This window comes from Macaca fascicularis, chromosome 3 (assembly GCF_037993035.2).
Source record: "Macaca fascicularis isolate 582-1 chromosome 3, T2T-MFA8v1.1".
Classification (NCBI taxonomy): Eukaryota; Metazoa; Chordata; class Mammalia; order Primates; family Cercopithecidae; genus Macaca; species Macaca fascicularis.
In genome coordinates, this window is record NC_088377.1 from 176,252,539 (window position 1) to 176,273,873 (window position 21,335).

A 21,335-nucleotide genomic window follows, 5' to 3' on the forward strand; every position below is an offset into this window, starting at 1 on the left:
AATCCTTTGATCTGACATGGAGAGATACAATGTCACTGCTAGATCAGACACTAACCCCAATTGAGAGAAGTGCCACCATAACTGCAGCCCGAGAGTTTGGCGATCTCTGGTATCTCAGTCAGGTCAATGATAGGATGACAACAGAGGAAAGAGAACAATTCCCCACAGCCCAGCAGGCAGTTCCCAGTGTAGACCCTCATTGGGACGCAGAATTAGAACATGGAGATTGTTGCTGCAGACATTTGCTAACTTGTGTGCTAGTGTTATGCCCAGACTATTTGTTCCCCAAAGAAGACCACCAGAGTCCAGAGTCAAAGCCAAGCGGCAAGGATCTTTACTACAAGTTCGAACTTGGTCCCTCCTTTACACAGTATACAAGAGGGCCCCGAACAATGCGAGCGTTTGCTTTTTATAGCCCGAAAGTTGTAGGGGAACAAAGAAATTCTTTTGGCTCCTGCGCTTTCAGTAACCTTGAACGGCTGTCTCCTTATCGGAGACTTTCCAGGTGGTGTTTATACTGGGCTCAGGGAGTTTTGAGCCCGGGGCTGAGGAATGTGCCCAGCTCCTTTCATTCCCCCCTTCTTTTCAGGTATCTTTAGAGCCAATCTTGGGTCTTATAGGTCTGATTCTGTTTCAGCGTTTACAGGTTGGTATTGGGCTCTGAGGACCATGAGTTGTACGGTGTCAAATCTCTCCTTAACAAATTGTAAAATTCTGTTAACAACACAAGGTCCTACGGTAAGCAGAAATAGTAGACTTAGCAGGGGTCCAAGGAAGGGGGCTAACAGAGAAAACATAGAGGAATTCCACCATTGGTCTGCAGCTGAAGCAAACTGCCGTGTTTTTACTTCAGTGCTTAACTTGCGTAACTGTTGGACCCGGTCCTCTACAAGTCCTGATTCATTTATGTAGAAACAACAGTCTTCTTTTAGAAATATACATGTACCACCTTTTTCTGCAGTGAGTAGGTCTAGGGCCCTCCGGTTTTGCAAGGTTACCTGAGCTAGGGACGTGAGCTGCCGCTGAAGGGAGGCAAGGGACTCAGCCGACTCCTCCATAGCAACGGCAAATTGTTGGTATAACTTGTTACTTTCTATGAGGGTGTGACTTAGGGCTCCCCCCGCCAGTCCGGCCGCAATGAAGGATGCGGTGAGGGAGATTCCTGCAATGAGGGGGAGAAATATGGCTCGTGCAGGTCTTGGTCTAGGGTCTGGGTGAATAACAGCACTAGTCCAGTTACCGGTATACCCTAGGAACTCGCCAGCAGTTAGTAGAGTCAACCGGGGAACTAATGTGACAGGGAGACATAGTAGGTTATTAACAGAAGGACTAGGTAGGTTCTTAGATAAGGTTCCATTACACCAGAAGAATATGCCTGATGGAGCCCTTAAGGTGATATTAGGGGGCGTTGCAGTGATGCTGCAGAGGCTGGAATTGGTTCCTGAGAAACAGTAGGGAAACTTCTCCTGACTGGGGTTTAGGTATAGGGGCACGTTCAGGATAGGAGCATACGAGTGGTTTCGGAGGTTGTTAGCTTGGGCAAAGGTAGAGGGTCCCCATGGCAGAGGGACAGCTGTTAGCGGTGGACGCCCTAGAGTGGCGCACAGGAAGCAGCCAGACAGGCTATGAAGTCCTGTAAGGTTAGCAAGTTCTAGTCCTTCTTGTAATAACTTTAACCAGGAGAAAGGACGTAAGTCTTGTGTTAGTCTGTTTTCCTGTCGTTGGATATTCCCGTGGACCAGGGGCAGTACTTGCACTAGGCCTCGCCACAGATAGAGGTGACTGCTAGGCCATGTGGAGGAGGGGGAGTAGTATACAGCCCCATGTTGAGGTGTGGTCCAGCGGGAGTTCCAGGGGTCTCTAACTATCCAGGTATATGGAAAGTCTCTATCCCGTCTACGATAGAAGGGCCATTTAGGGTCTAACTGTTTTTTCTCTCCCCAATAACGGGGTCTGTGGATGTTACAATAGTTATAAGGACAGCCAGCATTTTGGTGCCACCAATAGTGTTTACAATTGTATTTAGTCTGATCAAACTCAAAGCATATTATTGGTGTCATAGGTTTGGCTATTTGAAAACCAGTAAAATTTAGTAGAATTGGGCTGTTGCACCCTGAGGAAGGGCAATCAGCACTGGCCAATAATTTTCCGGGCTTATGAGGTTGCCCAGGGTGGGTTCGGTTTTCATAAAGCCAGAATCTCCAGACAAAGGGATTATGAGCTGGTTTTGTGATTTCTCCAGCGGCCACTAGGGCGACTAACGTTAGGGTTAGACTACCTAACTGCATGTTTGCAGTGAGCTATGCTGCCGGCGCAGGGTGAGTTTTAAGGGGTTGTTCCTAGCTCTGTCCACAGTCCACGTGTCCGGTGCTTCAGCCGCCGCCGTGATTGGTCCCAGAAGATCGGAGGTTGGGTCCACTGGCTTGACGTGGGTGTAGTGGATCCACGATGCGATGCCTTCTACCTTCAGGGCGGTGGGTGTGGTTAGGAGTACCTGGAGTGGTCCTTTTCACCTGGGTTCTAGGGTCTCTTGTCGGTGTCGCTTGACCAGGACCTAGTCTCCCGGATGGGGTGTCGGCGGGGGACCGGTCTCATATAGTTTTTTCAGCTTGGGCCAGATTTCTTGATGAATTTTCTGCAAGGCTTGTAGGGAAAACAAGAGTTCAGAGACATTTTCTGTTTCGGACTTGAGCAGATCATCTTTTAGGCCAGGAACTAAGGGTGGGGGTCTGCCATGCATAATTTCATAAGGAGTAAGGCCTAGTCTGTAAGGGGTATTACGGGCCCGGAGCAGAGCGTAGGGGAGAAGGACCACCCAATTAGCGCCAGTCTCCATAGTTAATTTAGTTAAGGTCTCTTTTAAGGTCCGATTCATTTTTTCTACCTGTCCTGAACTCTGGGGCCTGTAAGTGCAATGTAGTTTCCAATTTGCCCCAAGGATGGAAGCCAAATTCTGACTTACCTTAGCAACGAAGGCCGGCCTATTATCTGACCTTATCTGGACAGGGAAGCCATACCTGGGGAGGATATCTTCCAGGATTTTTTTTGCTACAACCTGAGCAGTTTCTTTCTTGGTGGGGAATGCTTCAGTCCACCCTGAAAAAGTATCTACAAAGACAAGTAAGTACCGATACCCGTATTTTCCTGGCTTTATCTCAGTAAAATCTATTTCCCAGTAGATACCGGGCCTGGTTCCCCTAAGCCTTGTTCCCGTTGTAGCCTGGGATTGGGGGTAGGCGTTGTTAAGCTGGCAGACTTTGCAACTTGTCACGATGTTGCTGGCCATCTCGGCTGTATGTCTGAATTTGAGCTTAGAGCGTCTGATCAGGTCTATCATTCACCGAGCACCCAGGTGGGTGGTTCGGTGGATGTGTTCTAACATTTGTTGTCCTAATTTTTCTGGTAGGATGGTTTGGTCATTAGTATCAGTCCACCACCCATTTTGGATCTGTTTCAGGGGAAGCTTGTCAATCCACTGGAGATCTTGTTCTGAATAATCAGGGAAATATGGCAAGTCCCGGGGGCCCGGGTCAGGGAGCTGGAGTGCAAGGAGTTGGCTGGGAGCCTTCGCCACCTTTCTTGCAGTTTGGTCCGCTAGAAAGTTGCCTTGAGCAGTTGGAGTAGTTAGTTTCTGATGCCCTGGGCAATGCACAATGGCTAACTTTTCTGGCCTCCATAGGGCTGTTAGCAGGGCTAGGATTTTTTGCTTGTTTTTTATTTCTTTTTTTTTTAGCCGTTAGTAACCCCCGCTCCCTGTAAATGGCCCCATGTATATGCGCTGTTGCAAAAGCATATCGGCTGTCTGTATATACCGTCAGCTTTTTCTCCGCCCCTAAGGTAAGAGCTTGGGTGAGCACTATTAGTTCGGCCTTCTGGGCCGATGTCCCCGGGGGCAGGGGTTCCGCCCAGATTACCTCAGTCTCTGAAGTTACTGCCGCTCCAGCGTATTTCTGGCCCTGATGCATGAAGCTGCTCTTATCAGTGAACCAGACGAGGTCGGCGTCAGGAAGTGGGCGATCCTGCAGGTCTTCTCGAACTCCGTGCACCTGAGCTAGTACCTCGGTGCAGTCGTGGAGTGGGGCGTCCAGGTCCAGGTTGGGCAGTAGCGAGGCAGTCTCTTACCCAGTGGCCAGCCTCCTTGCAGTAGGCACATTGGTCTTTTTTCAGATTATCATGCCTGGGGGGGCCGCCTAGGTTGGGTGTACTCTGGCTGTAGATGTTCTTTCTGTACTACTGCTGCCAGGACCTTGGTCATTTTTTTAGTGGCCTTAAATTGCCTTTTTTCTGGAGTATCTCTGTTATTATAAACCTGCTGGGCTATCTGAAGGAGGTTTTGAATCCGCTTTTCTTCCAAGTCTTCTAATTTCTGGAGTTTTCTTTTAATATCTGGGGCTGCCTGATTTACAAATGACATTACAATAGCTGCCTGACTTCCTGGAGCCTCTGGATCTATGGGGGTGTACTGTCTAAAAGCTTCCATTAATCTTTCTAAGTAGGTGGCTGGGCTCTCTGTCTTTTCTCGCAGAATAGAATATACTTTAGCCAAATTAGTGGGCTTGCGAGCAGCTGCCCGGAGACCTGCCATTAGAGTCTGGCGATAAAGGTGTAGCCGTCCCCTACCTTCTGCCGTGTTGTAGTCCTACGCCGGCCTGGTCAGAGGAAAGGTCGCGTTTATGAGGTCAGGGTTAGCAGTCGGTTGACCGTCGTCCCCTGGGACCAGCTTTCCAGCTTTTACCTGTATTCCCTCTCGCTCCTCCGTGGTAAACAAGATTCGGAGGAGCTGCTGACAATCATCTCAAATGGGCTGGTGGGTGAACATGACACTATCCAGTAAAGCCAGTAAATCTTTGGGGTTGTCTGAAAACCGAGCACTCTGAGCCTTTTAGTTATACAGATCACTGGTGGAGAATGGCCAGTACTGGAGCTTGGGGATTCCTGTGTCATCTGGGGGTTTTATTTCCCGAAGGGGTAAAGCCACCGTGGAGTCAGGCGGCTGGGGGGGGGGCCCTAGTCCGCGAAGTGCGCCCTCGCGTCCGCCCCCCCAGCCTTTTAAAGTTACTTTCCCTTTCAGCGAGCCCGCCTCCCCTTTCTCTTTCCGATTTCCCTTCTCACTTTCTCCCTTTCCCATCTCTATGGTCTCTCTCTCACTTATTTTCTCTTTTTCCCAGTCTCACTTTCTGTGTCTCTTTTTGTAAAGGAATGTGGGTTGGAATCCCTGTAAAGGAAATCCGCGCTGGAAGCTGGGAGCCCGGGGACCGGGGCCGCAGGCGCGGCACCGGAAGCCGGGAGCCCAGGGACCGGGGCCGGGAGCGCGGCGCCGGAAGCCGGGAGCCCGGGGACCGGGGCCGGGAGCGCGCCGCCGGAAGCCGGGAGCCCGGGGACCGGGGCCGCGAGCGCGCCGCCGGGAGCCCGGGGACCGGGGCCGCGAGCGCGCCGCCGGAAGCCGGGAGCCCGGGGACCGGGGCCGTGAGCGCGCCGCCGGAAGCCGGGAGCCCGGGGACCGGGGCCAGGAGCGCGCCGGAAGCCGGGAGCCCGGGGACCGGGCCGGGAGCGCGCGCCGGAAGCCGGGAGCCCGGGGAACCGGGGCCGGGAGCGCGCGCCGGAAGCCGGGAGCCCGGGGAACCGGGGCCGGGAGCGCGCGCCGGAAGCCGGGAGCCCGGGGACCGGGGCAATTCAGACAGCGAGCACACACCTGGGGGCCGGGGCAATTCAGACAGCGAGCGCGCACCCGGGGGCCGGGGCAATTCAGACAGCGAGCGCGCACCCGGGGGCCGGGGCAATTCAGACAGCGAGCGCGCACCCGGGGGCCGGGGCAATTCAGACAGCGAGCGCGCACCCGGGGGCCGGGGTCAGATTCAGACTGCAAGCGCGCACCCGAGGACCGGGGTCAGATTCGGCTGTTGCCCGGATTGCGAACCCGCTCCGGCAACTCAGATCGCAATTTAAATCAGAAGAGAGCCAGGGGACGTCTCCCACCGGTCTCCACTGGCTGTCCTATAGCGCGTCCGCCAGGACTGTGCCAGCCTCAGTTTCAGACCTCGCGAGTCAGAGATTCAGATTCAGAACAGACACACAGACACAGACAGACAAACGGAGACGAGCCAGCTCACCTATCAGTAGATCGATCCTAGCAGATCCGTTGACCAGGGGTCTGGTGGGCTTGGGGAATCCCGGACAAGCCCCCAGATGTTATGCCCAGACTATTTGTTCCCCAAAGAAGACCACCAGAGTCCAGAGTCAAAGCCAAGCGGCAAGGATCTTTACTACAAGTTCGAACTTGGTCCCTCCTTTACACAGTATACAAGAGGGCCCCGAACAATGCGAGCGTTTGCTTTTTATAGCCCGAAAGTTGTAGGGGAACAAAGAAATTCTTTTGGCTCCTGCGCTTTCAGTAACCTTCAACGGCTGTCTCCTTATCGGAGACTTTCCAGGTGGTGTTTATACTGGGCTCAGGGAGTTTTGAGCCCGGGGCTGAGGAATGTGCCCAGCTCCTTTCACTAGAAGGACTAAGGAAAACTAGGAAGAAGCCTATGAATTATTCAATGATGTCCACTATAACACAGGGAAAGGAAGAAAATGCTAATGCCTTTCTGGAGAGACTAAGGGAGGCATTGAGGAAGCATATCTATCTGTCACCTGATTCTATTGAAGGCCAACTAATCTTAAAGGGCAAGTTTATCAGTCAGTCAGCTGCAGACATTAGCAAAAACTTCAAAAGTCTGCCTTAGGCCCGGAGCAAAACTTAGAAACCCTATTGAACTTGGCAACCTCCGTTTGTTATATTAGAGATCAGGAGGAGCAGGCAGAATGGGACAAACAGGATAAGAAAAAGGCCACTACTTTAGTCATGGCCCTCAGGCAAGTGGACTTTGGAGGCTCTGGAACAGGGAAAGGCTGGGCAAATTGAATGCTTAATAGGGCTTGCTTCCAGTGCAGTCTACAATACACTTTTAAAAAGATTGTCCAAATAGAAATAGGCCACCCCCTCATCCATGCCCCTTATATCAAGGGAATCACTTGGAAGGCCCACTGCCCCAGGGGATGAAGGTCCTCTGAGTCAGAAGCCACTAACCGGATGATCCAGCAGCAGGACTGAGGGTGCCCAGGGCAAGCGCCAGCCCATGCCATCACCCTCACAGACCCCCGGGTATGCTTGACCATTGAGGGCCAAGAGGTTAACTGTCTCCTGGACACTGGTGCAGCCTCCTCAGTCTTACTTTCCTGACCTGGACAACTGTACTCCAGATCTGTTACTATCCAAGGGGTCCTAGGACAGGCAGTCACTAGATACTTCTCCCAGTCACTAAGCTGTGGCTGGGGAACTTTACTTTTTTCACATGCCTTTCGAATTATTCCCGAAAGCCCCACTCGTTTGTTAGGGGCAGACATCCTAGCAAAAGCAGGGGCCATTATACACTAGAATTAGGAGAAGGAAAAAGGGTAAATATATATACAGACTCTAAGTATGCTTACCCAGTCCTCCATGCCCACGCAGCAATATGGAGAGAAAGGGAATTCCTAATTTCCAAGGGAACACCTATCAAACATCAGGAAGCCATTAGGAGATTATTATTGGCTATACAGAAACCTAAAGAGGTGACAGTCTTACACTGCTGGGGTCATCAGAAAGGAAAGGGAAATAGAAGGGAACCGCCAAGCAGATATTGAAGCCAAAAGAGCCATGAGACAGGACCCTCCATTAGAAATGCTTATAGAAGGACTCCTAGTATGGGGTAATCCCCTCCAGGAAACCAAGCCCCAGTACTCAGCAGAAGAAATAGAATGGGGAACCTCATGAGGACATAGTTTCCTCCCCTCAGGATGTCTAGCCACTGAAGAAGGAAAAATACTTTTGCCTGCAGCTAACCAATATAAATCACTTAAAACCCTTCACCAAACCTTTCACTTGGGCATTGATAGCACCCATCAGATGGCTATATCATTATTTACTGGACCAGGCCTTTTCAAAACTATCAAGCAGATAGTGCCAAAGAAATAATCCCTTGCCTTATCACCAAGCTCTTTCAGGAGAACAAAGAACAGGCCATTATCCAGGAGAAGACTGGCAGCTAGATTTTACCCACATGACCAAATCTCAGGGATTTCAGTATCTACTAGTCTGGGTAGATACCTTCACTGGTTGGGCGGAGGCCTTCCCTTGTAGGACAGAAAAGCCCCAAGAGGTAAAAAGGCACTAATTCATGAAATAATTCCCAGATTCAGACTTCCCCAAGGCTTACAGAGTGACAACGACCCAGCTCTCAAGGCTGCAGTAACCCCGGGAGTATCCCAGACGTTGGGCATACAATATCACTTACACTGTGCCTGGAGGCCACAATCCTCAGGAGAAGTCAAGAAAATGAACAAAACACTCAAGAAACATCTAAAAAAGCTAACCCAAGAAACCCACCCTGCATGGCCTGCTCTGTTGCCTATAGCCTTACTAAGAATCCTAAGCTCTCCCCCAAAAGTGGGACTTAGTCCATATGAGATGTTGTATGGATGGCCCTTCCTAACCAATGACCTTGTGCTTGACCAAGAGATGGCCAACTTAGTTGCAGACATCATATCAACAAGTTCTTAAAACATTATGGGGAACCTGTCCCCAAGAGGAGGGAAAGGAATTATTCCACCCTGGTGACATGGTATTAGTCAAGTCCCTTCCCTCTAATTCCCCATCCTTAGACATATCCTGGGAAGGAAACTACCCAGTCATTTTATCTACCTCAACCATGGTTAATGTGGCTGGAGTGGAGTCTTGGATACATCACACTCGAGTCAAACCCTGGATACTGCCAAAGGAACTCCAAAATCCAGGAGACAACGCTAGTTATTCCTGTGAACCTCTAGAGGATCTGCACCAGCTCTTCAAGTGACAACCATGAGGAAAGTAACTAGAATTGTAGGTCCCCCTGGCTTTCCCTTGTCATATTTTTTTACTCTTCTCTTACCCACTTTTACTCTCACTGCACCTCCTCCATGCCGCTGTACTACCAGTAGCTCCCCTTACCAAGAGCTTCTACGAAGAATGCAGCTTCCTGGAAATATTGATGACCCATCATATACGAGTTTTTCAAAAAGAAACCCCACTTTCACCGCCCACACCCCTATGCCCCTGCACTTCGGGCCTACATTTCAATCCCTGTATCTTTAACCTCCTTGTTAAGTTTGTCTCTTCCAGAATCAAAGCTGTAAAACTACAAATAGTTCTTCAAATGGAGCACCAGATGCAGTCCATGACTAAGATCTACTGTGGACCCCTGGACAGGCCTACTAGCCCATGCTCTAATGTTAATGACATTGAAGCTACCCCTCCTGAGGAAATCTCAACTGCACAACCCCTACTACACCCCAATTCAGTGGGAAGCAGTTAGAGTGGTCATCAACCAACCTCCCCAACAACACTTGGGTTTTCCTGTTGAGAGTGGGGACTGAGAGACAGGACTAGCTGGATTTCCTAAGCTGACTAAGAATTCCTTTGCCTAGCTGAGGAAGGTGACCTCACCCACCTTTAAACACAGGCCTTGTAACTCAGCTCACACCCGACCAATCAGGTAGTAAAGAGGGCTCATTAAAATACAAATTAGGCTAAAAGCAGGAGGTAAAGAAATAGTCAAATCATATATTGCTTGAGAGCACAGGGGGAGGAACAATGATTGGGATATAAACCCAGGCATTCAAGCAGGGAGCAGCAACCCTCTTTGAGTCCCCTCCTGTTGTAGGGGAGCTCTGTTTTCACTCTATTAAATCTTGCACTTGTACACTCTTCTGGTCCATGTTTGTTCTGGCTTGAGCTGAGCTTTCGCTCACCACCCACCACTGCTGAACAATGCTGTTGCAGACTCACCGTTGACTTCCACCTCTCTGGATCCAGCAGGGTGTCTGCTACATTTGTGATGCAGTGAGGCGCCCATTGCTGCTCCCGTTCAGGCTAGAGGCTCACCATTGTTCCTGTGCAGCTAAGTGCCTGGGTTCATCCTAATTGAGCTAAACACTAGTCACTGGTTTCCACAGTTCTCTTCCATGACCCACAGCTTCTAATAGAGCTATAACACTCACTGCATGGTCCAAGGTTCCATTCCTTGGAATCCGTGAGGCCAAGAACCCTAGGTCAGAGAACAAAAGGCTTGCTGCCATCTTGGGAGTGGCTGCCACCATCTTAGGAGTGGCCTGCCACCATCTTGGGAGCTCTAGGAACAAAGACCCACCCTGTAACACTAGGGTGGCTGTAGCAAATTACCACAAGCTTAAAACACCAGAAATTTATTCCTGCATAATTCTGGAGGCCAGGAGTCCAAAATTTAGGTGTCATCCGGGCTATACTCCCTTGAAAGCTCCAGGAAAGAATCCTTCTTGCCTCTTCCTAGTGTCTGGTGGCTGCTGGCAATCCTTGAGGTTCCTTGGCTTGTAGCTGCCTCCCTCTGATTTCTGCCTCTGCTTTCACATGACCTTCTTATGAGGACACCAGTCATTGGATTTATGACCCACCTTAATTCAGAATGTCCTCATCTTAATTTAACTAACTCCATCTGCAAGGACTCGATATTCAATTAAGGTCCCAATCTGAGGTTATGAGTGGAAATGGACTTTGGGGGAACATGATTCCACCCAATATAGTGTCTGGCACATTGTCCTGCTCATAGTTGAATGCTTAATATTTGTGAATATATACTTAGGGAGTTTTGTTTGTTTATTTGTTGAGACAAAATCTTGCTATGTTGCCCAGGCTGGAGTACAGTGGCGTGATCTCGGCTCACTGCAACCTCAGCCTCCTGGGTTCAAACCATTCTCCTGCCTCAGCCTCCTGAGTAGCTGTGATTACAGGTATATGCCACCATGCCTGGCTAATTTTTGTATTTTCAGTAGAGATCGGGTTTTGTCATGTTGGTTAGGCTGGTGCTTGTGCCCCAGGGCTTGTGGTGCTTGTGCCCCACTCCCGACCTCCAGTGATCTGCCCACCTTAGCCTACCAAAATCCTGGGCTTTTAGGCATGAGCCACTGTACTCAGACAACATTTTTTATCAGAACTTACCTTCTCATTCATTCGTTATCCAAGTAGCTAAAATAGCATCTCTTGGTATAATCTGATTCATGTTTAGCCACTGCTCTTCTCAGTAGCCTGTTTGTTTCTGTATATATTCATTCTCCAGTCTCCCTGGATTCTCATTGTTTTATTCAAAGCAAAGCCTTCTCAGTTGTGTCTGTGAGTGTTGGCAGCTTCCCCAGCACTATGACTTTGCATTTGTGCTCTCTGACAAGGAAATTTGGACTCAAGCAGTTTAGTCCCACAGTTGACATTTACTGACCTTGTGGAAGAAACAAATTCCTGATCTGACTGGAAGATTAACCGGGCCTTTATCTATCTGGCCTAGGGGCATTTTGCTTTTTATAGCCAGGCTGAGTGGAGGCCCTGATAGTGATAGCCAGCCATTCTCTATCACAAAGAAAATGTAGTTCTAAGATAACCTCCAATGATCCTTGTGTAATCTTGCCCTATGTAACCTCTTTCCTTGAAGAATAGGCAGAATCTGTGATGAACATGATCACATTGGCATGATTATTATGTTGTATGGTAAAAGAAATTTTTTTTTTTTTTTTTTTTTTTTTTTTTTTTTTGAGACGGAGTCTCGCTCTGTCGCCCAGGCTGGAGTGCAGTGGCCGGATCTCAGCTCACTGCAAGCTTTGCCTCCCGGGTTTACGCCATTCTCCTGCCTCAGCCTCCTGAGTAGCTGGGACTACAGGCGCCCACCACCTCGCCCGGCTAGTTTTTCTTATTTTTTAGTAGAGACGGGGTTTCACCGTGTTAGCCAGGATGGTCTCGATCTCCTGACCTCGTGACCCGCCTGTCTCAGCCTCCCAAAGTGCTGGGATTACAGGCTTGAGCCACCGCGCCCGGCCAAGAAATTTTTTTTAGAGGTAATTAATGTTTCAGATCAATTGATGTTAAGATGGGGAGATCACTGGGGTGGGCCTGACTTAATCACACAAGCCCTTCATTATGTTACCTCTGTTTATTAGACACCTTATATTCTGAAAATGATGTAGAAGAAATGAAATGAAAATGAAAAGTGGAAACCATAGTTTATTTTCCTTTCAGTACATCCTTACCAACCAGTAAGCCAAAAATAAAGTATATTAGTAGACTGTGTGCACATCAGGAAATGAAATAAAAATATTTGGGCCAGGCACAGTGGCTCATGCCTATAATCCCAGCACTTTGGGTGGCCAAGGCAGGCAGGTAACCTGAGGTCAGGAGTTCAAGACCAGCCTGATCAACATAGAGAAACCCCATCTCTACTAAAAATACAAAATTAGCCGGGTGTGGTGGCACATGCCTGTAATCCCAACTACTTGGGAGGCTGAGGCAGGAGAATCACTTGAACCTGGGAGTCAGAGGTTGCGGTAAGTGGACATCATGCCACTGCATTCCAGCCTGGGCAACAGAGTGAGACTCCATCTCAAAGAACAGACAAACAACCCCCCCCCCAAAAAAAAACAAAAACAAACAAAAAAATTTGAATTAGTTTTGCGCAGTGTTTCCACTCTTCTAAGAACAACGTATATACACATATATGAGCTCCAAATATGAGTTGTATAAAGTTGGTGACTCTGTAAAATCTGGTATTGCACAATATAAAGACAAACAGTATAACTCATGCTAAAAACTTAACATTTTAATTTTTCTATACTTAAAATGACATTAAATAACAAACAAAAGCGACTATGACAACTTGAGAAAGAAACTGTGGGAAAAAGGAAAAAGATTTATATTTTAGCACTTTTTTCCCCAGTGAAAAATGATATGCATTTGATCCAGTAAAATGTTTTAAAAACTGTAATATACCATAATACAAGAAACTCTTGTGTATTAGTCTGTTCTCACTTTGCTATGAAGATACTACCTGAGACTGGGTAATTTATAAAAGAAAGAGGTTTAATTGACTCAGTTCTGCATGGTTGGGGAGGCCTCAGGAAACTTACAATCATGGCGGAAGGTAAAGGGGAAGCAGGCACCTTTTTCACAAGACAGCAGGAGAGAGAAAGAGCACTGGGGAAACTTGCCACTTTTAAACCATCAGATTTTCAAGAACTTCCTGACTAGCATAAGAACCGCATGTGGGAAACCACCTCCATGATCCAATCACCTCTGACCACGTCCCTCCCTTGACACATGGGGATTATATTTAGAGATGAGAGTTGAGTGCGGCCACAGAGCCAAACTGTATCACCTTGCTAATACATTTTACCCCATTTCTCAGTTGAACTCAGGTGAAAGTTCAAGATTTTTAGGCACTGTTATTGAAAGCAAATTTTTTTTTCTAAGTACCAAATATAAATTTCACTGTAGAATATGTAGGAAAACAGAAAATCTCAAAAAAAGAAATTAAAATAATCAGTAATCCCAGTACTCAAAGATCACCATTTTTAATGTATTGGTATGTTTCCTTCATTCTCAGTCTGTCCTGAGATATGCCTTCCTTACACGAATACTATATTTTGTAATGTGCTTTTCTCTTTTTTTTTTTTTTTTTTTTTTTTGAGATGGAGTCTTGCTCTGTCGCCCAGGCTGGAATGCAGAGGCACGATCTCAGCTCACTGCAACCTCCACCTCCCAGGCTTAAGCGATTCTCCTGCCTCAGCCTCCTGAGTAGCTGGGACTACAGGAGCATGCCACCACACCTGGCTAATGTTTTGTATTTTAGTAGAGATGGGGTTTCACTGTGTTGCCCAGGCTGGTCTCGAACTCTTGAGCTCAGGCAATCCGCCTGCCACAGTTACATCAATGGATGATGAAACTAGTGGGTAAACATTTGATGAGGAATAGGGTATCTGTCTTGCCTCAAAGCACCTCTTTATGAAATGCTTATTAATTAATAAAAACAGGTACTTTACAACTGACAGACTGGCAGATACCACTTGTATTAGTTTTCTATTGCTGCATGACAAATTACCACAAACATAACAGCTTGAAACAGCCCACTTATGGTCTTATAGTTCTGTAAGTTAGAAGTCCAGGCCGTACCCCTGAGTTCTTTGCCTAGGGTCTCCCAAGGCTGCAATCAAGGTGTTGGCTAGGCTGGGCTCTTCTCTGGAGGTTTTGGGGAAGAATCCTTCTCCCAGAATTAAGTTTCTTGCTGCAATTAGACCAAGGTCTCTGTTTCCTTGCTGGCTGTCAGATGATGGCTGTGTTCCTAACCTGGAGGCTAATCACAGTTCTGTGCTGTGGGTCTTCCCCATCTCAACAAGGTAGAGCATCTCTGGAGGTGAATCTCTGCCACATCTTGAATACTTTTGACTTCTTTGCTGCTGTCAGCTCTCAAAAGCTCTTTGCTTTTAAAGGCCTGATTTATTTAGATTAGGCCTACCTCGGTAATTACCCATTTACCATATAACACCATCATGGGAGTAATACCATGAGCCAAGGTCATAGGGACATCTTAAAATTCTGCCTACCACACAATCTTAATCAAATGATCAATTTAATATTACTAGTAATAGGACAAATTGAAATCGTGTACCACTTGATAGCATGCAGCGTGAAGAATCCAGCTTCAAATCTGTGATATCCCTGCTAAAGATGCACATTTTGAATCTAAACACTAGGAAACATAAGACAAACCCACAATGAGATAAATCCCACAAGATTAGTGGTCTGTAGTGTTTCAAACAGTCAAAATTATGAAATCAGAAAAACTGAGAAATGGTTCCAAATCAAATAATATTAAAAAGACATGATAAATGAAATATATAATTTTAAAATGGATCATTTGGCTAAAATGGATATTACTGGGGCAACTGAAAAAAATTTAATGATGTCTGAAACAAAACGATAGTAATGTATTAGAATTAATTTCCTCATTTCAACGGTTTAAATGTAGTAAGAAGTGTAAGTCTTTGTAAGAATTGCACACTAATGTATTTAAGGGTGAAGGGGTATCATGTTGGTAAAATACTCTCAAATTACTAAGGAAAAAAAAGTTCTTTGTATGATTTCTGCAATTTTTCCTAAAATTTTTTCCTGCAATTATCCAAAAGGAAAAAAAGAAAACAAAGAATCATTAGTTAATAAAATAAAAGAGACAAACTAGATACAAAACGGAATTGAAAAGAAATGATTTGGGGAAGAATCTCACATATTCTTTTTTTTTTTTTTTTTTTTTTTGAGACGGAGTCTCGCTCTGTCGCCCAGGCTGGAGTGCAGTGGCGCGATCTCGGCTCACTGCAAGCTCCGCCTCCCGGGTTCCCGCCATTCTCCTGCCTCAGCCTCCTGAGTAGCTGGGACTACAGGCGCCCGCCACCGCGCCCGGCTAATTTTTTGTATTTTTAGTAGAGACGGGGTTTCACTGTGGTCTCGATCTCCTGACCTTGTGATCCACCCGCCTCGGCCTCCCAAAGTGCTGGGATTACAGGCTTGAGCCACCGCGCCCGGCCACATATTCTTTTTAAAATCCATTTTATTTTATTGAACATTTAAAAAAATCACCAAGTATAAGGGTCTGTCCCCTTTACCAAATCAGTTTGTAAAAATGGAAAAATTGTTAACTGGGAAGAAATGTCAGTAAATCAGTGTGAGTAATAAAACTGGTCTTGCTGGGCGTGCTGGCTCACGCCTGTAATCTTAGCACTTTGGGAGGCCGAGGAGGGAGGATCTCTTGAGCCCACGAGCTTAAGAGCAGCCTGGGCAACATGGAAAAATCCTGTCTCTACAAAAAAGACAAAAATGAGCTGGGCATGGTGATGTCAGCCTGTAGTTCCAGCTACCCCAGGGGGCTGAGGTGGGAGGATCTCTTGAGCCTGGAAGGTAGAGATTGCAGTGAGGCATAACCACACACTCCAGCCTGAACCACAGAGCAAGACCCTGTATCAAAACAAAAACAAAAACAAACTTGTCTGAGTAGTTGTAAGACAATCAGGGTATCAAAATGGCAAAGCAGAATTTCAGAAGGACAGAAAAACAGTATTTGTTTCTACAGTATATTAAGAAGGTGACAAATGTTTTTAAAAGTGTACAGAAATGTCAAGAGTTTTGTCATGGTCCCAGGGTTACAGAAAGACAATGACTTTCCTTTATGTGGCAATAAGAGGGGTTTATAACAGTTTTTAAAAACATTTCATAAGCAGTGAATATTTACTGGTCATTCTTGTTTCTCCTGGAATTCAATGCTTAATCAATACACAGGATCTAACTTTGGTTTCTGTAAAAACAAAAATTGCCCAAGCTTAGGTTTTTTAATTGTCTTAGTAACATTATCAAACTCTAGTCATCACCTCAGACACACATTCGAGGTCCTACTTTTTTAAAAATAAACTCTGATGACTTCCTCAGGTTGGTTCTCTGCACTTTGGATTTCCATGTCCAGATATGATCTGATCAAATATTAAGTTTGCTGGCTGAGTTCCCAGCACCATGACTTTGCAGATGCACCTTCCTCACCCTGTCTTTAGACTTGGGATTTTGACTTTTGTCTGTACAAGATACATCATTGTCATTCTCTCCCACCAAGGCCAGGGCTGTGGAGTCTTGGAGGAGAGCAGGCTTGTGAGAATCAGAAACAGCCACATGTCCCCAGCTCATTCTTTCTCTTAAGAACCTCTTTTCCTGGTGCTAGTTATTATTTAAAAAAAAAAAAAAAAGTCCCAAAAAAGTTATTTTAAAAAAGTCCCACATCTCCCATGCATACTCTTCAGAAGAAACCACATGCCAAGTATTTTCTTAAAAGTACACAATCAGAAGATTAGTACATTGGTAAAGTTAGAAACTACAACCCTTCCTAAAGTATTAATATTCACACATCTGCCAAAAATTAAGTTCCCTCTCTTCCGCTTGCCTCTCAGATAATGTAACATCAGAAGAGGCTCTTTCTGAACCCTATACTTTTCCTTGGCAACAATTTGGAGCTAGCCCTAAAGGCGCTGGAACCCTTGAATCTGCTTCCTTAATTTCTGCTTCAGTTCGCAAAAGGAAAAAGTGATCTCGGGAAAATACTTCTTTCGGCTCCTTTTGTCTCCTCTGATTCCAACATTAAAGGTGCAGCTTCTGTCTGTTTAGCTTCACTTGATTTATTTATAAACAAACAGTTAATATTCTAAAGCAGAAACTCCTACTGCAATTGGTGTGTCCTAATGTTTTGTAACTTAGTTCCGTTCTACCTACAAGCTGGAAACCAAGCATCCAGACAAGGGCTTTAAACACTTGCTTCATCATCTTATTATCAGCTGCAATCTCACCCATTATGCATTCACTAGGTACAAAGCAGCACACGCATAGCGGCAAGCTGTACAAGCCGATAAACTAACAAGTTTGTCTCACTGGAGCCCTGCCCTGTTTCTGTGCAAGATATGAGATAGGGCTGGTAGAAAAGGTAACTCCAAGGCTAGCATGCAGCTGTAGGCTTCGGGCTGCAGGAGAAGGGATGTGAGTCATTTAGGAGGTTTAGCATGTGCCTGCCAGTCTAGAAGTGGAACCAAACGCATGCTCGCTGCTTGCAGAGTCTAATTAACAAGAGCGAGGTCTGGTAGAAAGAAAGTGACTTTATTAACCAACACTAGTAAAGGGGAAGCTGCTGGATTCCTATTCAAAGGAACTTCCTTGAATCTAGTGGGGAAAGCAGGAGTTCAAAATGGGAATACTTGATAAGGAAGGCATGTAAGAATTGTGCTGATTCCAGTGCCTGTGTGTCTTGTTCTGGTGACTGTCTTAGGTCCCAGGCCACCTGGATCTCAGGCTGGCATCATCTTAACAATGGCCAGGTTGTTGACTAGTCACCTTGAAGTAATCTCTGGAATTCTGTAGCTGGGTCTCCAGACTTGGTCTTCTGTCTAAAAAATTAGCCCCTGGCACTTCTAAGAAGGCACACAATTATTATAGACACGAGCATGCAGTTAGATAAATGCGAAGGGCCTATATCTGGTGAGAAAGAGAGGGACATGGAGTCCATTTTAAGGTTAAGGGAAAAGGCTTCTGCAGTTTGCTTCAAGGTTATATGTTGGAACCCAAGAGAAAGGAAAAAAAATGTTTAAGATGCATTTTGAAGTTAAGCGGCCCAGTTACAGTTCCCCATGGTCAAATTTTATTCTACTTCTGTGGAAAGTGGGTGACATAGTCAATCTGGCCACTTCCTGCTGAGAAGGGGTGTAGGTAATGGGTACTGAAATGGAACCTGTTGACCTGGAATTGGAAATATTCTCGAGCCCCTGGACTTACAGTAGGGGTTTGTTGGAGCATTATGGTGGAAGGACCTGAGCAAGTTTGAGCAAGTTCGTCCTACATTACTGTATAAAGTATACAACAGCAATAAAATCCATAGCAATGGAAAACAACAATGGGCAGAAGGCCAATCATACTGTATGTGAGAGTCTTCCATGTATTAGGAAGTTGACTAAACCATGCTGTCACGAGGTCTTGAGAGACAGCATCTATAGTAGAAATATGGGTATTTAAGGCCTGTGTAGCTTGTGAGGATAATTTAGTATATACATAAAATACTCAACCTTAATTAATGCACAAGTGTTGCCTTGGGCTATCGTTAGGATATTTAAAGCCATATGATTTGAAGACATTGTGCGATTAGACATAGCACTAGTTTGTTTGTGCATGTCTTGTAGGGCTGAAGATGTGTTTTTGGAGCAATCTGGAAAGTATGTAAAACATTTAGTCTTAATTACAGTGCATGTTCCTCGCTGTTGTTTGTACCCAGATTTCCTGTGGGGATATGACAAGAACCTGGTTGAACATACATATTCAGTGCCCATACGAAGATGGTCCTGACATGTGGGTACTGAACAAATACGCATTTTTGACCCATGTTATTTTGAGGTGGAAACTTAATATTTAAATGTACTACATTTAGTCCTTATATGTCAAAAGGTCTTTTTAGGACATAAGGCACACAAATGTGTGGTTTATGTAAACTGACCAGAACTGGCCATGGTTGGTGGTCTTTTATCAGGAAAAAGTTACTGCAATTAGTTTCTTGACTAATTAAAGCTGTAGTTATGGCTGGTGGAACAGGGGCTGGGAATCAATCAGCTTATTTTGAGGCCAATGCTTTTTTTGGCTGCTAAAGAAAAAGAAGAACATAGTTTCCTCGTTTAGTGGGAGTGTGTGACTTAATCCTTGCCTGGTATGGTCATAGGCCCTGTGATGATTTGATATTTTACAGCTAGAGAGCCTGTTTTGTTAGTCTTACAAGGCCAAAAGGGGGGTCCATTCAGTTTGTTGAGGGTCTTAGAATTTTATTTTTTAAGTTTATATTGCCCCTTTTTTTGTTAAGGTATGCCAGAGGCAGTATTAACAGCCAAGCATTTATTTTGTCTCATATTGATGCCGGGGTGGTGAGCTATCTGTCCCGGTCCATTATGTCCCTTGGTGGGAACTCTGTGGCCACGGGAGTTAGAGTCAAAAGACTTACAGCCAATCAAATGTTTAGGCCAGATGGGAATGGAGGTAGGCAGGCACTCATTAACTTTTAAAACTTCTTTTAAGTAATAGAAGAGCCTGTAATCCCAGCACTTTGGGAGGCCAAGGCGGGCGGATCACAAGGTCAGGAGATCGAGACCACAGTGAAACTCCGTCTCTACTAAAAATACAAAAGATTAGCCGGGCGCAGTTGCAGGCGCCTGTAGTCCCAGCTACTCGGGAGGCTGAGGCAGGAGAAAGGCGTGAACCCGGGAGGCGGAGCTTGCAGTGAGCCGAGATCGCGCCACTGCCCTCCAGCCAGGGGAACAGAGCGAGACTCTGTCTCAAAAAAAAAAAAGTAATAGAAGAGCCAAAACCCAAAAGCCAAAAGGCAAATTTGTTAAGTTTACTTATTTACAAATTCTATGCATTGAGCTACTGTAATCTTGGCTTGTGGCAATTGGCTATATGAAACACAAGGATTTTGTTCAACTATTTAGGCATCTGTGTGCCTGTCCTTGCTTTTCAGGGTCTAAATTAATTTTATTCCTCAAAATCCGGCCCTTACAATCTCATATGCCCACCTCTCCTGCAATATTTCCTGGGCCTGGAGGGATTGAGTAGTTTTAGATTTTGGAGGTAAAAACAAACATAAAGAATTAGCAAAGTTTTAAATAAAAATGTCATAAGCCCTGACTAGTTCTGAGAATGACAGAAAAGGCAGATTAAGGGTAGCTAAACATTTAAATTATTTAGTATCAAGGTATAGAATAACAAATTGTTTTAGAGAGAGGCAAAATTATTAAATCAATCTTAATAGTTTTGAATGTCGGCCTGTCCCTGTGTCTCATGAAAGCACCTAATTTTGATTGTCTCCTTTGCTTGGGTGCAAAGACAAGGCTTTAGTTAACTTAGATTTGGTGTCAGATACTGGTAGGAGTCAGTGCCTTCTCTGGATGAAGTATGTCCACCCAGTAGTCAAAGCCCTGTGACTTAGCAGCACAAGGATTAGTTAATAACACTGGATAAAGGATTGGGTTTAATAGCACCTGGAGGTGGTGATAACGGAGTCCATGAGCTGATTGAAAGCTGCAAAAAAATTTTATCTTTTTTTTTTTAATGGGCTGTCTTGCAAAAATTTTTTATAGCCTTGTGGTGATTACTTTTATAGCTTTAATAAACCCAAGCAACAAGTCAGAGACTTAATTTTGGATTCAATTTTGAAGACATTTGTCAAAGATATTAAAACACTTAAAGCATTTTATCAAAATAGAACAACAGGTCATTGTAAAATAATAGTTATTCATTCAGCCAAAGTGATAATCAAAGGACTTTAAGGACAATACAGGAGGTTACACAGATGTAAGAACCTTAACCCTTCAGACCTCAGTTTTTCCAAGCAATTAAAAACCCAATAAAGACAACATAGGAATTATTTTGATAAAACATAATATGTTGTTTCTTAAACCAGTTACCAGAAAGGCAAAGAAAAGCCTGCAGTGTGAGTGCTTCTCCTTATGGGAGGCCCATTTAGGTAAACCAGGAGTTAAACCCAATGAACAAAAAGTACTTGAATTTAATCAATCACAGGAAGAGTGTGTTCAAGGTTATGAGTATATCAGGCTGGAGTGCAGTGGTGTGATCTCAGGGGACTACGTAATTCTAAATAACTGTATGAGAAGGGTCCTGACTACAATGAAAAATTTAGACGTATCAAAAAAAGCCAAGACAACAAAAATTAGAACTGGAGGGAAAACGTTGAAAAAGCTGAAGGAGAGAGTTATCATCTCAGGCCTCCCCAAGGAGAGAAGAAGCTGAGAGCAGTGAGACACAGCAAAATTGAACTTCTGAGATATGATTCTGAGACATTTTCAAAAGAAATATAAAAATTATTTTCTAGAAATGTAAAATCTAAACATAAAATATATTTTATATT

General features: G+C 45.4%; 1 protein-coding gene across 2 annotated transcripts; it reads right to left on the minus strand.

Moving 5' to 3' along the window:
* Window positions 1-311: 311 nt before the first annotated feature.
* Window positions 312-4,946, minus strand: LOC135970250 (endogenous retrovirus group FC1 Env polyprotein-like). 2 transcript variants are annotated; one of them, XM_065542583.2, is made up of 2 exons: window positions 4,736-4,946; window positions 312-2,643 (listed from the first exon to the last, which is right to left on the minus strand). In XM_065542583.2, exon 2 carries the CDS (start codon window positions 2,286-2,288, stop codon window positions 615-617), a length of 1,674 nt encoding a protein of 557 aa, XP_065398655.1. In that variant the 5' UTR covers window positions 2,289-2,643; window positions 4,736-4,946; the 3' UTR covers window positions 312-614. The 2 variants fall into 2 exon arrangements, with proteins under 2 accessions (XP_065398655.1, XP_065398654.1); XM_065542582.2 differs by having other exon boundaries at window positions 312-4,649.
* Between the last annotated feature and the right edge of the window lie 16,389 nt (window positions 4,947-21,335).

What these genes read in the sequence shown, in the direction of transcription:
- LOC135970250 (XM_065542583.2), bottom strand. Translation starts at nt 2,288, where the DNA reads ATGCAGTTAGGTAGTCTAACCCTAACGTTAGTCGCCCTAGTGGCCGCT.